Genomic DNA, 22,155 nt, shown 5'->3' on the forward strand with positions numbered 1-22,155 from the left:
CCTATCAATTTTTGACCAATAATGAGGCTTAAAACTATGAAGGCTTAAACACAGGTCACGGGATCTCAGAGCCTCCGAGGGGAACAGAAGTACTACATTGTGCAGTGGCCAGGTGGATTATGGGAGGTCTCAATGGTCAAGAAGGAAACTCAGTCCCACCACTATGTACTGCATTGCACTGGGCCTTCTTAAGCTTTCCAGACAGGATCCTGTTCTTCCTGAGTTCTATGAAGAACCTCAGGATGCTGTGCAATGAATGGGGAAGTACATTACGGGAGGGGAGATGGTTCACCTTTCTCAAAAGCATCAGGAATTGCCAACTGGACACTAGACTAGTTGGGCAAATTATTTAAACTGGTGCAGTAAAAGATGGACTATCAGACTAAGACTGCTTTCTGCAGTTAGCAGGAGGTGAGGTATTGGACTAGTATTGGAACTACCTCAGCCTCAACCCACCTGAGAAGGTTTTCAATATGAGGATGCAATCTCCTACTTCAGGTTTTCAATTGTTGAGGGGACCTATTCAGAGGTAGAAGGAGAAATCTGATTAGGAAATATTTGTAGCATCACTTCTGACATGCCCTTAATATGGAAAGCCTTGTATCATGTATGGTATAAAGACATCTACTTTGGTTGCATCATGTATGTAAGCTGCATGCTTATTTGTCCCCAAACAGGTGGACAAAGGCAACACATAGTCCTGTGCCTGTAAGGATCCAATATTGCATTTTTCTTCTTTCAGGGCAACTCTGGCAAATTGCAGCTTGCACAGATGGCCACAGCACGCTTGTGCACTGAGCAGAGAGACAGCAGTCATCTCGCCTGCCCTGTGTTCGTTATGCTGGCTGGGTATAAAGTAACAGATTAGTTTTAAAAACCTCTCTCGTGCAATCAGATCCAGGCGGACAGACCCCTGCATCTCTGGGCAGCCTCCTGGGCCGGGAGGCTCTGCAGAGGTCCAGGTCCCTGTGGATCCAAGCACAGACCAGGGCCCACTTGTTCCTACACACTCTCGACCCGGCCTACACCCACAACCCCCCTCTTTGGGCCACGCCCACGACCCACCCCCTGCCCTCCACCCACCCCACGGCCCGATTCACACGCCCCGCCACCCCACGGCCCCGCCCTGGGCGCCGCGGGGCGGGGCGAGCCGAGTAAGAGCCGCAACGATTGGCTGAGCGGGCAGAGTCGGGTTCCTCTCCGCCAATGAAAGGGCAGGACAGTGGCAAGGCTGAAGCGGGGCCCAGGGTCAGGGGCGAGGGAGCGACGCTGAGGTGGGGGCCGCGTCTGAGCTGCCGGTGAGCCCGCTCCCGACACGTGACCGCTCGGCCCGGCGCCCCCTGCCACGGGGGGCGGTCACCCCGCGGCACTGGCAGGCCGCTCGGCCCGGCCGGGGCAAACCGCCCCCCCCCCGGGCCCGCTCCTCAGGGAGCGGCTCTGCTCTCCGCCGTCCCGGGGGCCGCATCATGGCCCGGGGGGGCCTGTCCCGTGGCTGGGCGGGGGACTCCCCGGACCCGGCCTGGCCGCGACGTGCCTTGTCCCGGGGGCCGGACTGCGGGCGTGTCCCCGGGAGCGAGCGCTCGGCGCCGCGGCTCCTAACGCCGCGTGGGCTCCAGTCCGAGGCGCCGGGGAGCTCGCCCCCCGGAGAGCAGCTGGCGTGGCGCCCCGAGCCGCCTGGGGGGGCCCGCCTGGCCCAGGGCTCCCCCCACGTGCCCGGAAGGGTTCGCCTCGCGGGCCCGGGGAGCAGTCCGTGGGCAGTCCGTTGTCAGGCTTTTCAAGATGGGGGGGGGGGGGTGTCGGAACGGGGAGGCTAGCACCCCGGAACGGCAGTCTGGAGGGGAGTGGATCTGTGTTCTGTCCCCACAATGTCTTGTGGCGGAGAGGGCAGGCCCTGGCTGTGTCCCACTGCTGTGGCGTGGGGGTGGAGAGGAGAGCAGGACCATAGGGATGCACAACATTGGGCTGGCTGTCAGGGAGTGGCCTCGCCCGGTCCCTCCTTCCAGCCACCAAGCGTCCTAATGGAAATACCTGGCCCATGGGAGGGGCTGGAGCATGTGCACCCCAGCTGCCAGGGGTGGGATGGGGACTGCATTGGGTGCAAGCCACCGGGGTGGGGGATGGGACTGGGCACCAGCTGCCAAGGAATGACCATCAGTATGGAAGTAGAAGCTACTGGGATTCTTCTTCCCACCCTGATGCCAGCTGCCCCTGCTCACCTTGAAACTCCCTCTCCTGTTCATCTGTCTCTCCATTCACTGGTGCTTCTGCCCTTCCTCCCAGTTCAAGAGTCCAGGTAGACAATCCCATCAGAATCAGGATGTTCCATTTAAAAAATAAAATGGGATGAGTGATATTGAGATAGGCTGGCCTTGAAAAGTTTGACTATTGAGCTGATCACAAGTTAAGATCAAACATTTTGGTTTGGGCCCATTCCTAGAGCCACGACCATGTTTTGTGTGATAAGGGGCCATGGAATCAATATTCACCAATTCCTAGATTATTTTTTCAGATCAGAAGGGATTATGATTAACCTTTTCTGTGATCATGATCCTCTAAACTGACCTCCTGAATTAACACAGGCCATGACATCTTACCCAGTAAGTTTTGAATGAAGCCCATAAGTTCTGTTTGAACTATAGCATATTTTTTTAGAAATATATCAAGTCTACAAGTAAAGACTTCAAGTGGTGGAGAATCCACTGCATCCCTAGGTAAGTCATTCCAATGACTAACTACCTTCACTGTTAAAACTATATGCCTTATTTATAGTTTGAATTGCCTAGCTTCAACTTCTGTCCATAGGATCTTGTTATGCTTTTTTCTGGTAGATTAAAGAACCATTTATGTTCAGAAATCTCTTCTCCAGTGGTATATTCATAGACCATGGTCAAGTCATCTCTTGGATATGCCAGATAGATCGAGCTTCTTTAGTCTCTCGCTATAAGGCAGGCTTTCCAGACCTCACGTCATTCTAGTAGCTCTCTTCTGAACCTCTTCCAATTTTCAACATTCTCTTTAAAGTGTGGACACAAGCAGTGGATACAGCCTTCCAATAAACTCCTCCAAAATGCTGTACAGAGCTGATAATCTGTATTCTCCTGCTTAAGTATCCAAGTATCATGTGTGCCCTCTTAGCTACAGCATTACACTGGGAGCGTCTTTTCAGTGGGTTATGTACCATAACCCCATGTCACTACATTCCAGGGTACAGTCCCCCATCTTATAAGTGTGACCCTCACTCTGTTCCTCAGCATATGACCTTACATTTGACTGTATTAAAACATGCTGTTCATCTGAGCCCACCATTTTACCAAGCAATCCAAATTCGTATGTATAACTGATCTGTCCCCATCATTATTTACCAGTCTCCCAATTTTTGTCATTTGTGCATTGGACTAGCAGTGATTTTATAAAAAGAAAAGGAGTACTTGTGGCACCTTAGAGACTAACACATTTATTTGCGCATAAGCTTTCGTGAGCTACAGCTCGCTTCATTGGATGTATTTTCCACTGAATGCATCCTATGAAGTGAGCTGTAGCTCACGAAAGCTTATGCTCAAATTTGTTAATCTCTAAGGTGCCACAAGTACTCCTTTTTCTTTTTGCAAATACGGACTAACACGGCTGCTACTCTGAAACCAATGATTTTGTATTTTCTTTCAGATAATTAATAAAGATATTCATAGATTCCAAGGCTAGAAGGGAGAGTTGTGATCCTCTGACCTCCTGCATAACAAACCAGAGAATTTCCCCAAAATAATTCCTAGAGCAGATCTTTTTAGAAGTATATTGAATAGCATTGAGCTGAGAACAGATCCCTTCAGGACCTTACTAGAAGCACTCTGTAGGGCTTTGATTCCCCATATACAATTTCTTCAGTTAACCAGTTTTTAATCCATTTAATATGGCCTACATCAGGGGTTCTCAAACTGGGGGTCATGGCCCCTCAGGGGATCACGAGGTTATTACATGGAGGGGTTGCAAACTGTCAGCCTTCACCCCCAAACCATGCTTTACCTCCAGCATTTATAATAGTGTTAAAAGTGTTTTTAATTCATAAGGGTGGTTGCACTCAGAGGCTTGCTGTGTGAAATGGGTCACCAATACAAAAGCTTGAGGACCACTGGCCTATGTTGTTTTTGTATGGTAAATTTTTAATCAGAACATCAAGCAGGTCCTGGTTTGAGCAGGGGGTTGGACTGGATGACCTCCTGAGGTCCCTTCCAACCTTGATATTCTATGATTCAGGACTAAATCAAGCACCTTATGGAAATCTAAAAGGTAACTGTTAACACAGTCCTCCTGCACTGCCAACCCCTCAGCCCCAGCCCGGAGCCCCTTCCTGTATCCTGAACTCATCATTTCTCGCCCCACCCCAGAGCCTGCACCCCCAGCCGGAGCCCATACCCTAGCCCCCAATTTTGTGAGCATTCGTGGCCTGCTGTACAATTTACATACCCTGCTGTGGACCTTGGGCCAAAAAGTTACCCCACAGGTGGGGTAAGTGATGACCCAGGGTGCAAGGGAATGGAGAATTAGGCCCTAATGTCCGGATCCAAAGCTCACTGAAGTAGGAATGCATGGTTCGGTCTTCCTCAACTGGCAGCAAGGTGACTTGTCAGAGTCTTGTGAAAAACTGACTTCACTATTAGTAGTCTTTCTGTCTCAGACTTCCTTATTAATCCCTCCTGGATCTCGTTACGTTAGGACTGCCTGACTCTGTCTGCTTTCCTAGGCTTTTGGGAAGAACAAGTAGGAACGTGCCCTTGCCTCTCGTTCCAAGCAGTATCGGGATACTTGAGTACCTCCTTGGGTACAGACAGCAGCAGAACTAGTGAGTTTCAGTGCGATAGTTATGCAGGGCATCTGGTATTGGCTTCCTTCATGTTACAGCCTGGCACAGTTTCCCCCTTTGAAGAGTTGCCTCCAACTGCCACAGAATCTTCTGGAAACGCCCCCCCATCAGGCCTCTGACATCACTAGTTCACAGTCTGCCTCTATATGTCCCATTTACAGGACTATGAAATTTGATCTATATGATAGATACACATACAGATCACCAGCGAAAAGGAAAAGAAGCACATCCAGTGCCACTCTTTAATAGGTAAGTAGCCAAGATTTGCAGATGAGATGTACCACTCATGGTTATTAAAAAGAACAGGAGGACTTGTGGCACCTTAGAGACTAACAAATTTATTTGAGCATAAGCTTTCATGAGCTACAGCTCACTTCATTGGATGCATTCAGTGGAAAATACAGTGGGGAGATTTATATACACAGAGAACATGAAACAATGGGTGTTACCATACACACTGTAATGAGAGTGATCACTTAAGATGAGCTAATACCAGCAGGGGAGTGGGGGAGAATCTTTTGTAGTGATAATCAAGGTGGGCCATTTCCAGCAGTTGACAAGAACGTCTGAGGAACAGTGGGGGGGGAGGAATAAACATGGGGAAATAGTGACCAGAGAGATTGAAGTGTTCTCCGACTGGTTTATGAATGTTGTAATTCTTGACGTATGATTTGTGTCCATTTGTTCTTGGTCACTCGATTACAGACCTAAAAGTCGCAATATTACAACAAAAAGACTTCAAAAACAGACTCCAATGAGAGACTGCTGAATTGGAATTAATTTGCAAACTGGATACAATTAACTTAGGCTTGAATAGAGACTGGGAGTGGATGGGTCATTACACAAAGTAAAACTATTTCCCCATGTTTATTCCTCCCCCCCACTGTTCCTCAGACCTTCTTGTCAACTGCTGGAAATGGCCCACCTTGATTATCACTGCAAAAGGTTTTCTCCCCCTCCCCCCACCCTGCTCTCCTGCTGGTAATAGCTCATCTTAAGTGATCACTCTCCTTACAGTGTGTATGGTAACGCCCATTGTTTCATGTTCTGTGTATATAAATCTCCCCACTGTATTTTCCACTGAATGCGTCCGATGAAGTGAGCTGTAGCTCACGAAAGCTTATGCTCAAATAAATTAGTTAGTCTCTAAGGTGCCACAAGTCCTCCTGTTCTTTTTGCGAATACAGACTAACACGGCTGCTCCTCTGAAACCTATGGTTATTAAAGACTCTGGAGCTCTTTTTGCCCAACTACTTTAATACCAAAATGTGTTGATCAAACTCTCTTGGATAATTATATTCTGCCTCCTTAAATTCCTTCCAGTGGTTTCTTTTGGATCTGTTAATTTTTATTGCGTCTGTACTGCTGATCAGTGGTAATTTGTGCTGGAACATGATGGACACATCCCTCTTGAGGTGGCTGTGTGTGTGTACACACAATGTTTGGAGCTGGCTAGTAAAGTTTGACAGCTGTCTTAGTGAGCCCTCTGGATGAAAGGTACTATATAAATGTAAGCTTATTAGGTTTATAGGCATAGCTTCACTTGCTTTTTAATGGAGGGAAGGGTTACACCTTGTGGGCAACCAACCCAACTTCAAGCAGCATCCTTATAGCCAGGGTTCTCAAACTTCATTGCATCGTGACCCCCTTCTGACAACAAAAATTACTTCACAACCCCAGGAGGGGGGACCGAAGCCTGAACCTGCCCGAGCCCCACTGATCCAGGCAGGGGGGCTCAAGGGCTTCAGCCCCAGGCAGGGGGCCTGCAACCTGAGTCTTGCTGCCCAGAGCTGAAGCCCTCAGGCTTCGGCCCTGGGCAGTGGGGCTTGGGCTTCGGCCCTGGGCCACAGCAAGTCTAAGCCAGGCCTGGCGACCACATTCAGAGAGAGTTGTGATCCACTTTGGGGTCCTGACCCACAGTTTGAGAACCACTGTTGTACAGTAATTTGAAGTGGGGGAGTTGCATTGTATGTAAGAGAGAAGTATGACAGCTCAGAGCTCCAGTATGAAACTGCAGAAAAACCTGAAAGTTTCTGGATTAAGTTTAGAAGTGTGAGCAACAAGAGTGATGTCGTGGTGGGAGTCTGCTATAGACCACCAGACCAGGGGGATGAGGTGGACGAGGCTTTCTTCCAGCAACTAACGGAAGTTACTAGATTGCAGGCCCTGGTTCTCATGGGAGACTTCAATCACCCTGATATCTGCTGGGAGAGCAATACAGCGGTGCACAGACAATCCAGGAAGTTTTTGGAAAGTGTAGGGGACAATTTCCTGGTGCAAGTGCTGGAGGAACCAAGTAGGGGCAGACCTCTTTTTGACCTCCTGCTCACAAACCAGGAAGAATTAGTAGGGGAAGCAAAAGTGGATGGGAACCTAGGAGGCAGTGACCATGAGATGGTTGAGTTCAGGATCCTGACACAGGGAAGAAAGGAGAGCAGTAGAATACGGACCCTGGACTTCAGAAAAGCAGACTTTGACTCCCTCTGGGAACTGATGGACAGGATCCCCCTGGGAGAATAACATGAGGGGGGAAAAGAGTCCAGGAGAGCTGGCTGTATTTTAAAGAATCCTTATTGAGGTTACAGGGACAAACCATCCCGATGTGTAGAAAGAATAGTAAATATGGCAGGCGACCAGCTTGGCTTAACAGTGAAATCCTTGCTGATCTTAAACACACAAAGGAAGCTTACAAGAAGTGGAAGATTGGACAAATGACCAGGGATGAGTATAAAAATATTGCTCAGGCATGCAGGAGTGAAATCCGGAAGGCCAAATCACACCTGGAGTTGCAGCTAGCAAGGGATGTTAAGAGTAACAAGAAGGGTTTCTTTAGGTATGTTATCAACAAGAAGAAAGTCAAGGAAAGTGTGGGCCCCTTACTGAATGAGGGTGGCAACCTAGTGACAGAGGATGTGGAAAAAGCAAATGCACTCAATGCTTTTTTTGCCTCTGTCTTCACGAACAAGGTCTGCTCCGAGACTGCTGCACTGGGCAGCACAGCATGGGGAGGAGGTGACCAGCCCTCTGTGGAGAAAGAAGTGATTCAGGACTACTTAGAAAAGCTGGATGAGCACAAGTCCATGGGGCGGGATGCGCTGCATCCGAGGGTGCTAAAGGAGTGGGCAGATGTGATTGCAGAGCCATTGGTCATTATCTTTGAGAACTCATGGCGATCGGGGGAAGTCCCGGAAGACTTAAAAAGGCTAATGTAGTGCCCATCTTTAAAAAAGGGAAGGAGGAGGATCCTGGGAACTACAGGCCAGTCAGCCTCACCTCAGTCCCTGGAAAAGTCATGGAGCAGGTCCTCAAGGAATCAATTCTGAAGCACTTCGAGGAGAGGAAAGTGATCAGGAACAGTCAGCATGGATTCACCAAGGGCAAGTCATGCCTGACTAACCTGATTGCTTTCCATGACGAGATAACTGGCTCTGTGGATGAGTGGAAAGCAGTGGATGTGTTATTCCTTGACTTTAGTAAAGCTTTGGATACGGTCTCCCACAGTATTCTTGCCAGCAAGTTAAAGTAGTATGGGCTGGATGAATGGACTAAAGGTGGATAAAATGCTGGCTAGATTGTCGGGCTCAACGGGTAGTGATCAATGGCTCCATGTCTAGTTGGCAGCCAGTATCAAGCGGTATGCCCCAAAGGTCGGTCCTGGGGGCTGGTTTTGTTCAAGATCTTCATTCGTGATCTGGAGGATGGCATGGACTACACCCTCAGCAAGTTTGCAGATGACACTAAACTGGGAAGAGAGGTAGATACGCTGGAGGGTAGGGATAGGATATAGAGGGACCTAGACAAATGAGAGGATTGGGCCAAAAGAAATCTGATGAGGTTGAACAAGGACAAGTGCAGAGTCGTGCACTTAGGACGGAAGAATCCAATGCACCGCTACAGACTAGGACCGAATGGCTCGGCAGCAGTTCTGCAGAAAAGGACCTAGGGGTTACAGTGGACGAGAAGCTGGATATGAGTCAACAGTGTGCCCTTGTTGCCAAGAAGGCCAATGTCATTTTGGGGTGTATAAGTAGGGGCATTGCCAGCAGCTCGAGGGACGTGATCGTTCCCCTCTATTCGACATTGGTGAGGCCTCATCTGGAGTCCTGTGTCCAGTTTTGGGCCCCACACTACAAGAAGGGTGTGGAAAAATTGGAAAACATCCAGGAGAGGGTAACGACAATGATTAGGTTTCAGAGTAACAGCCGTGTTAGTCTGTATTCGTAAAAAGAAAAGGAGTACTTGTGGCACCTTAGAGACTAACCAGTTTATTTGAGCATGAGCTTTCGTGAGCTACAGCTCACTTCATCGGATGCATCCGATGAAGTGAGCTGTAGCTCACGAAAGCTCATGCTCAAATAAACTGGTTAGACAATGATTAGGGGACTTGAACGCATGACTTATGAGGAGAGGCTGAGGGAACTGGGATTGTTTAGTCTGCAGAAGAGAAGAATGAGGGGGGGATTTGATAGCTGCTTTCAACTACCTGAAAGGGGGTTCCAAAGAGGATGGATCTAGACTGTTCTCAGTGGTAGCAGATGACAGAATGAGGAGTAATGGTCTCAAGTTGTAGTGGGGGAGGTTTAGGTTGGATATTAGGAAAAACTTTTTCCCTAGGAGGGTGTTGAAACACTGGAATGCGTTACCTAGGGAGGTGGTGGAATCTCCTTCCTCAGAAGTTTTTAAGATCAGGCTTGAGAAAGCCCTGGCTGGGATGATTTAGTTGGGGATTGGCCCTGCTTTGAGCAGGGGGTTGGACTAGATGATCTCCTGAGGTCCCTTCCAACCCTTATATTCTATGATTAACTACATGGTTGTTGTTTAATGGAGAGTTATTTGAGGTAGAGTTTGAGGATCCTTCTAGTCTAAATAGCTGCTTCTCTGTAATAATTTCAAAGAATAGCCACAGTACACCGCACAAAGAATGCTTGTCATTTACCAGAAATAATATATTTGCATACCTTCTGCTGCCTGTATGGGGGGAGTGGTTCCTGTGGCATCCAGTGACTTAATGCTTGTGTGTTAAGTTATGATATACATCCACATTTATATATAGGGAGGAAATGGTGTCAAACTTAGTATATTTTACTGTTTCTGCACTGGAAGGGATTTAAAGTCCTTTGAACAAACAAGTGCAGAGGAGCTAAAAATGAGCAGACTGCAAAACACTGTTGGCCTGAGATTTACTTACTCTTTGCCCCCAACACTCTGCATTTGGCAGAAGAGTTTTCTTCACTGGAAAAAGGGAGCTCTAATGTTGAAGAGGTTGGATTGTTTATAAGTCAAACCAGACTCCCCAAAATAGGGGAAACTTGCTGTATTTTGTATCTTTTTAGATCTCTCTGCTCATCATAAAAAACACTGACCTCTGTATAGGGCACTGGGGAGATCATTTCTGGAATATTGGGTCCAGTTCTGGTTTGTCTGCTTCAAAAAGGATATTGAAAGTTTGAAAAGCATTCAGAAAAGAGCTGTAAGAATTTCTGGAAAGTATGCTTTATGTTGAGAGACTGGAGAAGAGCAATAAGCCAAATATACTGAGCAAGCGAAAGTTGCCAGGTGGCTTGAATCATAATCCATAGAGACCTAAAGGGAAGAATATTTCTGATAGTAGGTGGTTCTTTAATCTGGAAGACAAAGGCATAAGAAGATCCAGTGGAAACTGAAGCTAGATAAATTCAGACTAAAAATAAGGCACACATTATTAACAGTGATTGTAATTAGTCATTAGAATTTAGGGGTATGGTGAATTCTCCATCCCTTAAAATCAAGACTGGATGTTCTTTAAAGAAAAATGCTCTAATTCAACTAAAAGAAATGGGCTTGATGCATGAACCAGTGGGTGAAATGCTCTGGTCTGTGCTAGACAGGCAGTTGAATGAGGTGATCAGAACTGAGTTGTTCCGGCCCTGAAGTGTATGAAATTAATCTTAACTCGCAACAAACTAAATCTTAAAATGTTTGATGTGTTAGCAAAGTAACATGGGTGCCAGTGAGATTCATACTGCTGAGCAAATTGGTTGGATTACTAAATAAACTCTATGTAGTTACCCTTTGAGACATGTGGAACCTTCAGTTAGTGTAGAAGATGACAGCCCGCTACCTTACTATTGCCTTTTGCATAGAGCACACTGCACATTTGCCATAGATAGCACTGACTTGACGTTAGTTTGCTGGTGCAGTTTAATGTGTTGATAAGGCTCAATGTGGTGTGGATGCTGGTTATGTTAGAGGCAGCCTTTCTGCAGGTGCATCCCACCTGAGATCAGCTGGGATGCTCTCCCTGACCATCCACAAAGTTCTTCATCTCGGGGTTGGATGTTACGAGCAGGGAGGGGCTAAGTTCTCTTCCCATTTCTGTCGCTGCTTTTTGTTATAACCCTGGACAAGTCACTTACACTGACATTTTCAGAAATGTCTACTAACTTGGTAGTCATCATTTGAGAGTTGGGGCCTAACTTCTAGAAGTGCTGAGCATCCACTATTCCAGTTAGCCAACTGGCTCTGCGGATACTCAGCGCTTCTGAAAATTAGATACTGCTTGATTCAGATTGTGCATTCCAAACTAGCAGACATTCAGAGATCTTGGCCTTAATTTTTATCTCAGTTCCTCAGTGTGTAAAATGAAGTTATGGATCTCAAAGAGAGGGTGAGGGTTAATTAATGTTCATAAAGTGCTTTGAGATCTCTAATGAAAACATGCCATAGAAATACAAGTTTGATCCTCTTTGAATTAAATTAGGACAAACATGTGCATGTACAGAATTAGTGAAACCCGGTCTTATTTTGTTGTGCTTTAAGCTTTCTTTCTTTTCCAGAGCAGGATGTTCCTTGTCGGTCTGTCCGGTGGAATTGCTTCAGGAAAAAGCACAGTAGTGGCAGTATTCCGGGAACTGGGCTGTGCAGTGATTGATGCCGATGTTATTGCCAGACAGGGTTAGTTTTGCATTGTTGGTCTCTTTTCTCATATTTCCCTGACAATCTGGAGTCAATTGCTGATGGTGCTTTGGAGTTTAGACAGCAGAGGGTGCTTTGTGTTCAGTCAATAACTGTTACCTTTTGCTTCCCCAGTTTAAGACAAGATATGTGTGGACTGGCTGCCTTGAGGATTGGAAACAGGATACATTATTCATCAAAAGTCCCATCTTAATGACCCACACTGCGAAGAGAGTTCACTCTGGGTGTTGTACTCCTAGAACATAGTGCAGTGAACACTGCTTTGTAGAGCAGCTGTCTGTAAAGGAGCATAACAAAGTTCTCTTTGCAAATCTGTGACTCTCCCTTCCTCCAGCCACCACCAAATTTACCATGACGCAACTCTTTATCTGTCAGGGGCTGTTGGTGGAGCTTCAGTGACCGGTGAATGTCGCCAATACCCCCAGAAGAGCATTTCAGCCTTCATTCATACATGTTTGGTGGGTGCTTTTTTGTTAAGATTAATTGCCACCCTTAAATCTCTCTGGCCACTAAGTAAAAGATTTAAGGGTGGCAATTCTGCAACAGAAAAGCTTCAAAAACAGACTCCACCGAGAAACTGCTGAGCTTGAATTAATCTGCAAACTAGATTCCCATTAACTTGGGTTTGAATAGAGACAGGAGTGGCTGGGTCATTCCACATATTGAATCTATTTCCCCATGTTACGTATCTAAATGGGCCACCTTGATTATCACTACAAACGTTTTTTTTTTTTCTTCTGCTGATAATAGCTCATCTTAACTAATTATCCTTTCACAGTTTGTTTGGCAACTTCTGTATGTGTGTATATATGTGTATCTAATCTATATCTTCTTGCTATATGTTCCATTCTATGCATCCAACGAAGTGGGCTGTAGCCCACGAAAGCTTATGCTCTAATAAATTTGTTAGCCTCTAAGGTGCCACAAGTCCTCCTTTTGTTTTTGAGAATATACATTAATTTTTTTACACTTCATTTTATCCCCAGCCTTCTCCCAATTACTTTTTTTTTATTAGTATATCCTCTGGGTAGCAATTTTGATGACTTTTTAAAATGACATACTTTTCCTTACATCACGCTAGTCTATAATAAGCTGCAAACAGCTCTTGAGAATTGGCCTCCTACAGGCTTTCATGTGCAATTTATCACAAAGAATCTCACGTATTCTATAGAAGCCCTTATGGCTTGATTCTGGTGATATTGGAAACCTTAAGCCTATTAATATTCAGTCCTCTTTGATATTTAGTAACCTCCTACTCCCTTGTGGGAGCTCAGCTACACTATTCATCCAGCCCAAGAGTTTTCAGTTAGAACAAGCCGAATATTTGTGCCTGTCTTCTAAAATCTCCCTACTCTGCGCCCAACTGGAATTGAACAAAATCTGTGGCAGTCATACGTGCTCTCTCAAGGCAGCAGTACGCAAACTTTTCCAGTCGTGCCCCCCTTTATCGCTAACCAAATCCATCCCCCCCCCTCCCCCACTCCCCATTACTGCACAGCCAAGGCTTCTTCAGCAGCGGGCAGTTTCTATCTTGCAGCCAGGCGGCAGCACTAGGGCAGGGCCAATACATAGAATCATAGAATATCAGGGTTGGAAGGGACCCCAGAAGGTCATCTAGTCCAACCCCCTGCTCGAAGCAGGACCAATTCCCAGTTAAATCATCCCAGCCAGGGCTTTGTCAAGCCTGACCTTAAAAACCTCTAAGGAAGGAGATTCTACCACCTCCCTAGGTAACGCATTCCAGTGTTTCACCACCCTCTTAGTGAAAAAGTTTTTCCTAATATCCAATCTAAACCTCCCCCATTGCAACTTGAGACCATTACTCCTCGTTCTGTCATCTGCTACCATTGAGAACAGTCTAGAGCCATCCTCTTTGGAACCCCCTTTCAGGTAGTTGAAAGCAGCTATCAAATCCCCCCTCATTCTTCTCTTCTGCAGACTAAACAATCCCAGCTCCCTCAGCCTCTCCTCATAAGTCATGTGCTCTAGACCCCTAATCATTTTTGTTGCCCTTCGCTGGACTCTCTCCAATTTATCCACATCCTTCTTGTAGTGTGGGGCCCAAAACTGGACACAGTACTCCAGATGAGGCCTCACCAGTGTCGAATAGAGGGGAACGATCACATCCCTCGATCTGCTCGCTATGCCCCTACTTATACATCCCAAAATGCCATTGGCCTTCTTGGCAACAAGGGCACACTGTTGACTCATATCCAGCTTCTCGTCCACTGTCACCCCTAGGTCCTTTTCCGCAGAACTGCTGCCTAGCCATTCGGTCCCTAGTCTGTAGCGGTGCATTGGATTCTTCCATCCTAAGTGCAGGACCCTGCACTTATCCTTATTGAACCTCATCAGATTTCTTTTGGCCCAATCCTCCAATTTGTCTAGGTCCTTCTGTATCCTATCCCTCCCCTCCAGCGTATCTACCACTCCTCCCAGTTTAGTATCATCTGCAAATTTGCTGAGAGTGCAATCCACACCATCCTCCAGATCATTTATGAAGATATTGAACAAAACCGGCCCCAGGACCGACCCCTGGGGCACTCCACTTGACACCGGCTGCCAACTAGACATGGAGCCATTTATCACTACCCGTTGAGCCCGACAATCTAGCCAGCTTTCTACCCACCTTATAGTGCATTCATCTAGCCCATACTTCCTTAACTTGCTGACAAGAATACTGTGGGAGACCGTGTCAAAAGCTTTGCTAAAGTCAAGAAACAATACATCCACTGCTTTCCCTTCATCCACAGAACCAGTAATCTCATCATAAAAGGCGATTAGATTAGTCAGGCATGACCTACCCTTGGTGAATCCATGCTGACTGTTCCTGATCACTTTCCTCTCATGTAAGTGCTTCAGGATTGATTCTTTGAGGACCTGCTCCATGATTTTTCCAGGGACTGAGGTGAGGCTGACCGGCCTGTAGTTCCCAGGATCCTCCTTCTTCCCTTTTTTAAAGATTGGCACTACATTAGCCTTTTTCCAGTCATCCGGGACTTCCCCCGTTCTCCACGAGTTTTCAAAGATAATGGCCAAGGGCTCTGCAATCACAGCCGCCAATTCCTTCAGCACTCTCGGATGCAACTCGTCCGGCCCCATGGACTTGTGCACGTCCAGCTTTTCTAAATAGTCCCTCTGCCCCTCCTCCCTCAGATTTTCAGGGTTGGGGAAGGCACGTGCAACTGTCTCTGGGGCAGAGTTAGCGCTGGGCACGAAGGCAGATATTGGTGTGGCAAGCTGACCTACAGGCTGGGTGGCCTGCTGAGGTGGCGCTCCCTTCCTACCCTCCTTGGGGCTGGCCTGAGCCACCTGGCATTGCTGCTCCCCGCCCCCCAGTGTTCTAGGGACATGAGTGTAGAAAGCACCACTGTCTTAAGGCATGCGTGTAGAAAGGTCCTTCAAAATGTAAACTGTGGCCCTTGATAACTATACATTATAAAGGTTTTCATACAACTATGCTCACTGCAGTGTTTTCCCTTTTCAAAAGGAACCAACTGAAATAACATGTATTAGTATGGAGTGCTCCGAGTAGTTCAGTTAGAAACATGGCCTCTCCAATAGAGAATCCTCTGAGACCTAGTTGCTGGAGTGTGACGAATCCATGATGATTCTGCAGGTCTTTTCCCAGCTTGGCTACTGACTTGCTGTGTAACCTGGGGCAAGTCCTTTCTCCCAGTTTACTGATCTATAAAATTGAGATAATGCTTCCTCTTAAGAGAATGATGCTAATTAATGTTTGCAAAGTAATTTGATCTCTTGGGTGCCTGGCACTGTAGAAGTTTAAGTGTTATTGGAACAAAAGTTTAGCAAATTTGTTTCTGCAGCACTAGATTCAAAGTTGGCTCTCCTGTAGATTTTAGACCCCTAGGATGAGGTGTTCCACAGCCCTGCTTCAGTGTGTGCTGGTCAATAGATGCGTTCTCCCTTGAACGGAATAGACCTCAGTTGTTCAGTGAATGAGATTCATTTTAGACCCTTCACTGATGTAAGCACTTCCTGTTATGCAGAATTGGCACTAACTTCCAGCTGTTTATTTTTATCAGTGGTTCAGCCCCGCTTCTTAGCCTATCAGCAGATAGTGCATTACTTTGGAAGTGAAATCCTCTTGGAGAGTGGGGAGATAAACCGGGAGGCTCTGGGAAACATTATCTTCTCCCACCCGGAAAAACGGCAGCTGCTGAACTCCATCACTCACCCTAAGATCCAGAAAGAGATGCTGAAACAGATCTTTAAATACTTTGTGTTAGGTAAGAAACTAAACAATTGTTATGGAATCCTTGGACATCTGGGGTTCTGGTCACACTGGCGACCAGCAATATGTGTTTGCTTGTTTTTTCCTTTAGCAGGGAAAGGGACTAGAGGAGAAAGGGAGCTAAAATGTTGACTGACTGCCTTTGTGCTATGTCACTAGTGGCCTTTAGCAATGTGGCTATCCTTTCATTGTACCTCTTCAGATAAGTCTGCCTTTTATTTTTGCCCTTCACATTTTCTCCCCTATATGGTTTAAAGTACATCTGTAGGGTCTGAAGGAAGCATTGTATGGCTTCTTCTGAGATTACTCCTTAGATAATGTCACACCTTCTGAAATGTTCTAATATTATTCCCCTCCACCCCCTGCTTCACTAAAAGCCATAAAGCTCTCTTAAACTCGATAAGGTGAAAAATGGGTTGACAGCTGTGGTTTCTGGAGTTCTGCTTTTCCCTCTGATAAATATAACAAATACAGCCGTCAGACTTGGTCTAATCAAATGCCAGATAAGATCACCAGCTGTTTTGGAGGTCTCCGTGTAGACAGAGGGATGTCTTAATAGTCAGCCTAGTTTGCAGAGCTTATCAAGGGTGAGCTATGTGACAGCTGAATAACCTTTTGCTAGGGAGCTGAAGAAGCCAAGCTCTCCTGAGAGAGATGCAGGGGGAGAAAGTAAGGCAATGAAGGAAGGTGACAAGAAAGGAAACTGGAGAAATAGACAAAGGAAATAAGAGGCGTATCTAAATGAGCTTATGGAAGCCATTGGGGGAGCCTTACCAACTGCTCCAGCTATCATTTTGCAAATGATTTTGTCTTAATTAGTTTGCAGTAACTGACTCAGGATATTTATTTTTGGTGTCTTAGGCCAAATGGCTTCTGCTAAGGTTTTGGGTTTGTGCACATAGGGAATCCCTTCCCTGCCCCCAAGTTCCACTGGTCTGAAGCTGAGTCCTGTAGCAGCTGATGGGTTTAAAGCTTTATAAGTTGCGGTCTTGCAGAGCTGGAAGAGGGTTTTCCAACGGAATACACAGCCCTCACTTCTGCCCTCCAACAGATCAGAGTTTAAAGCCATGATGGTGTTTCGTTTTTTTGTTTTTTGGGGTTTTTTTGGCATAGAAAAGCTATTTTAGATAATTTTTAGACTAATGTTAATTTTCTATCTCTGTGGGTGCCTTGGGTAACAAAACCACCTTGCTTTATAGGTAGAGGGGATATAAAACAGCATCTAGATGGAGAAATACATAAAGTAGATTTCTCCATTTATAAAAAAAAAAAATTACCAGACATCTTCCTGACTTTTTCTGTCCCATGCAGGAGTGTCTACAGATGAGAGAGCTTGTTATGGCACGAAGGGTTTATAGACCCACACGTGGAATGAGATACACACAACCTATACAGAGCTAATAACCCTTTGGTCCACCCCACACTGTCATGGGGCTTCTCTCTCTTTTTAAGACCACAGATAGTTTGTTTTTTTTAAATGTTTCCTTTTATAAAGCCAGGTGGCTTAGCACTATGGGTCCCACTGTACAGGCCTTAGAAGGAGAAAAAATTGTAACTCATTGTGGTGGGAATTGGCAACATGGGGTTAAGGAAGTTCCTGTGGGCCCAAGTGACCCTGCAGCCAACGTCCGGGATTGGCGAGAGGAGTTAAAAGGGCCAGTTGAGGGTGACCAGGAAAGAGAGCAGAGCTCTGCTGCTACTTTGCTGATGGAAGCCTGGTTTCAGCCCAGAGCCTGAGGCAGCTTGGTACCTGAACGAGCCATTTGATAGGTGGGACGACTAGACCAAGGAAGATTGGCAAAAGGGACTAGCCACACAGAGACAAGGCCAGAGCAGAAGGGTCCTGCCAATGACTCTGCAGTCCATCTGTTTTCCTTTTTGTTTTCGACTCTAACACCCTGCGAGGGGTAGACCCCTGTGTGCCATAGACAGAGGGCTAAGGTACCATGGAACTGGATCTGTGAGGGGTGACACCCGACCGCTGGGGACCTGCGGCAGGGTGAGTCGTGCTTAATAGGCCACAAGGGGGCATTGGCTAGACAACCAGGTAACGCTCATTAATTTGAGAAGCATCTAAAACTGTTCTAAAATAGCTTTTCTGTAAGTTAAAGTTGCAAGACAGCAGACCTTAATGCAGCAAGCAGCCGTGGCTAGAAATCCTGCATCTTGGCAGGGGTTAGACTAGATCAGTGGTCTTCAACCTTTTTATGCACAAGATCACTTTGAATTTAAGATCAACCCAGGATCTACCCCGCCCCTTCCCTGCATCTCCATCCTACTCACTTCATTCCCCCACTCTCACTCACTTTCATTGGGCAGGGGGTTGGAGTGTGGGAGGGGGTGCAGACTCTGGGCTGGGGCTGAGGGGTTCAGAGTTTGGGAGGGGGCTCTGGGCTGAGCCTGGGGCAGGGGGTTGGGGTGCAGGAATGAGAGGTGCAAGCTCTGGGAGGGAGTTTGGGTGCAGGGGTCATATGGTCACACTGCACCTAATCTCATAGAAGCCACTGGACATTTCATGAGTGTTACTTTTTATTAGTGTCATTTGTGACATCCTTCAGGGATTGTCACAAATCAGTGTAACATTCTCAACTGTGGGGTGTGCGTTGGCTGAGCCTGGGACAGGGGGTTGGGGTGTAGGAGTGAGGGGTGTAAGCTCTGGGAGGGAGTTTGGGTGCGGGAGGGGGCTCCAGGCTGGTGCAGAGAATTGAAGTGCAGGAGGGGGTGAGGGCTCTGGGAGGGAGTTTGGGTGCAGGAGGGGTTTCTGACCTGGGGCAGGGGGTTGGGGTACAGGAGGGGGTGAGGGCTCTGGGAGGGAGTTTGGTGCAGGAGGGGTTTCTGACCTAGGGCAGGGGGTTGGGGTACAGGAGGGGGTGCGAGGTGCAGACTCCAGCTGGGAGGTGCTTACCACAGGCAGCACTTGGTTGACAGTGCAGTGGGGCTCAGGCAGGCTGCTTGCCTGCCCTGGCCCCGTGCCGCTCTCGGAAGCGGCTGGCTGCTGGCACATCTCTGTGGCCCCTGGAGCGGGAGGGGGGCAGCGGGTCTCCGGGTGCTGTCCATGCCCATGAGCACTGCCTCCGCAGCTCCCATTGAGCCACCTCGCACACCCCCTTACCTGCAGGGGCTGCAGTGACGTGTCAGCAGCCAGCCAGTTCCGGGAGTGGCATGGGGCAAAAATGGTTTTTTTGCTAAAACTTGCCAAAAACCTATCTGGAGGCAGACACTCAGCATGGGAAATTCCAGCCCATTTGGGACATGTTGGGCAACCCAGCACAGCCAGCCCCACCTCTAATATTGTAGCAAAGTGGCAATGCCTACTCTGGTCATAAGGTGCATCAGGTTTTCCATTCTAACCTCCTGTTTCCAGCCACTCACAACTTTCTGAAACTTTCGCCTTCTGGTCTGAAAGTCTGAACAAAAACACCGGCTGTTTTTGAGGAAGAAGAAAGTGAAAGTGCTAAACTTTTCCCAGGGTGGCAGCTACAACTGTGCAGCAATGCAATTCTCGGTCCATATTTTTAATGGAGAGTGTGAGTGTAAGTGTGTGTGTACGTAAGGTGTTTGGTAAGAAAACCTTATACGTAGTAATGTATACATATTGTTTTTGGTGGGGGGTTGGTTCGTTCATCCAGGCTACCGCTATGTGATTCTGGACATTCCTCTGTTGTTTGAGACCAACACAGTAACCAAGTTCATGAAACACACAGTGCTGGTTTACAGGTAAGTGCCACAATGGGCCAAGGAAACTGGGGAACGAGTGTCATTTTGAAAGCCCTTGTTAATGCAGCCTTTTAGTTAAATGTAAGTAAGCAGGAATATGTTAAGACTCAGCAAATCAAGATACAGAGCCAACATTAAAAATTCAAGGGGTACTAACAGGGAGTGTGACCATACTCTGTTGGGAGGAAATCCTTCAGAGTCTCTCTCTCTCTCTCTCCCTCTCTCTCTCTCTCCATTTCCCCACTTGCTTTTTGTTTCTTGTCTAATCAGAGTGTGAGCTGTTCAGGGCAGAGATGGTCTTGCTAGGTGTCTTTGCAGCCCCCAGCACAATGGGGCCCTGATCTCCAGTGGGGTCTTGGTGCTAGTAGGCTGTGGGGTGTAGTACAAGAATACTAAATAATAGTGCTAATTAATAATGGACAAAAATCACTTTCTGTGGGACTCTCAGAACCACCTGGGGTAGAGGATCTGATGCACTCCCCCCAAGCTAGCTGGGGATGGTGCTGATGCCATGTTGTCTGGTCGCCCTTTGTGTTGGGGGCGGTGCTGTATAATCTCCCGTTCTGGCAGTGGTGACCCCACAATGCAACGAAAGCTGGCTCAACTGGCTTTTAAGAAAAACCTGGTCAGTTCCTTGGATCCTGCTGGTTTTGCAGGTTCCTTATGAAAGGAGACATTTAACCGGGGAGGTTCTGGGTCACATGCCTTAGCTGAAGCACTCTCTGATTGGAGAGTGGGAAGGGATCGCTCCCCACCAGGTGTATTGGCTGGGATAGGGCTGAGGGGTCCTGTTCTCTGGAGCACTGACTATGCTCTGTGTCCTGTAATTGCAATGTGGAGGCATTGGGGGGGCCTCACTCCTTTCCAGATGCTTCTCTGAGGCTGTCTCTCTTCCCATCCCGGTAGTGATCCACAGACACAGCTGTCACGACTGATGAAGAGGAATGGTCTGGCCCAGACAGAGGCAGAAGCGCGCATCGCCTCCCAGCTGCCACTTGATGAGAAGTGCAAATTAGCTGACCACGTGATTGACAACTCCAGGGACTGGGAGAGCACGCGGAGGCAGGTCCTGAGACTGCACTCTCAGCTGGAGGACTCTCTGGATTTCCTCTTGGTGCGCTTAGTGGCAGTCACAGCAGTTGCTGGAATTGGTGGGCTGGTGTGCTTTCTCCTCAGGCATTTTCTCCCTTAATTCACTTTTTTTTTTAAGGGACCAAAACTGCCTGGAATTTCCAAGTTTGCAAAGGGCAGTGAAATGTCACGAGCCTTAATGGCTTTGCCGTCTGAATACAGACAACAAGATGAGCAGAGTCTCCTTGTTAACTTCTCAAGGTGAAGCATGGATTCCTTGCCAATGCACTGACTCGGCTTCTTTCTTTTAACTTTTTAGTCCTGTTATTAATGGTCAGCAACTGCTGCAGGAGAGGGTGAGGGGTAGCTGTAATAGATGGAGGTCCTCAGACATTTGGGTATGAAGTAATTACACTGTTAGGATGGACATATTAAAAACCATGTTTTAGGCCAACTCATTTTAGGCCAACTCATTGAAGTGCTAGTCTACAGGTGAAAGGAATCTTTCTGTCAATTTAACCCCAGATGGAATATGATTACTTAAAGTGTCTCATGGCAGTCTGGTCCAGGAGTGGGGATCTGGACTATGAGGTTCTCTTCCCCCGACTTCCCAGCATCCTCAGCTCCCAAGAGCTGGCCCTAAATGATTCACTTTGACTCTAGACAAGTCATTTCACTTCTGTTTCCTGGTTGTGAGATTTAATTAATGTTTGCAAAGTACCTTAAACCCCACCAATGCAAGGCGTTGTAAAATTGCAAGAGTTACTATAAAATGTCTGTCTCATGCCGTCATTGTACAAGGTGCTTTGTTTTACCTATGGTTGCAATTTCCAGGCTTCAGAGACCTTACTGTAAGAAATACTGTAATGTTACTTGTGAGTCAAGTGAGCAAAGCCACATGGCAAAGGGTGCAGTTAAAGCAGCCACATGTAAGCCTTAGCGTGCGGCAAGGCATGAGCATGCCTTTGCCTGTCTGAGACCTGTGTGTGCTTGATATAACTGCACTCCTCAATGGTGTGTTTAGCTTGGCCATTGCACTTGTTGTTGGCAGGAGAGACCACAGCGGCAGGAGCTCCTTTAGCTTCGGGGTTATAATAGAGCCTGTAGTTTTATGGCCTGAGCAGGAAAGTTCTCCCTGCCCCAAGTCTGTCCGTCCAGGTCTAGTGCAGGGCACATGAGGAGAGGATTTGGTCCCTAATGCCACAAGAATTCCTAATCCTCCAGATCGAGACAGGCCTGGCAAATCAGCAGGGCATGGTTTACAAGCCCAGAGGATGTGTTGAACCGGGTTGGACCTTTAGAC

General features: G+C 47.2%; 1 protein-coding gene across 3 annotated transcripts; it reads left to right on the forward strand.

The window, feature by feature from the left end:
- The first annotated feature begins 1,201 nt into the window (after nucleotides 1-1,201).
- DCAKD (dephospho-CoA kinase domain containing) lies at nucleotides 1,202-21,644 on the forward strand. 3 transcript variants are annotated; one of them, XM_074940824.1, is made up of 5 exons: nucleotides 1,202-1,274; nucleotides 11,671-11,788; nucleotides 15,856-16,059; nucleotides 19,694-19,781; nucleotides 20,688-21,644. In XM_074940824.1, exons 2-5 carry the CDS (start codon nucleotides 11,677-11,679, stop codon nucleotides 20,971-20,973), a joined length of 690 nt encoding a protein of 229 aa, XP_074796925.1. In that variant the 5' UTR covers nucleotides 1,202-1,274; nucleotides 11,671-11,676; the 3' UTR covers nucleotides 20,974-21,644. The 3 variants fall into 3 exon arrangements, with proteins under 3 accessions (XP_074796925.1, XP_074796923.1, XP_074796926.1); XM_074940822.1 differs by having other exon boundaries at nucleotides 1,222-1,298; XM_074940825.1 differs by lacking the exon at nucleotides 1,202-1,274 and adding an exon at nucleotides 1,278-1,298 and having other exon boundaries at nucleotides 11,676-11,788.
- The last annotated feature ends 511 nt before the right edge of the window (nucleotides 21,645-22,155 follow it).

This window comes from Natator depressus, chromosome 27, assembly GCF_965152275.1.
Source record: "Natator depressus isolate rNatDep1 chromosome 27, rNatDep2.hap1, whole genome shotgun sequence".
In the NCBI taxonomy this organism is placed as follows: domain Eukaryota; kingdom Metazoa; phylum Chordata; order Testudines; family Cheloniidae; genus Natator; species Natator depressus.

Coding starts and splice junctions, on each gene's coding strand:
- DCAKD (XM_074940824.1), top strand. CDS start 11,677: ATGTTCCTTGTCGGTCTGTCCGGTGGAATTGCTTCAGGAAAAAGCACA. Junction 11,789..15,855: donor CGATGTTATTGCCAGACAGG/GTTAGTTTTGCA, acceptor TATTTTTATCAG/TGGTTCAGCCCCGCTTCTTA. Junction 16,060..19,693: donor CTTTAAATACTTTGTGTTAG/GTAAGAAACTAA, acceptor TCGTTCATCCAG/GCTACCGCTATGTGATTCTG.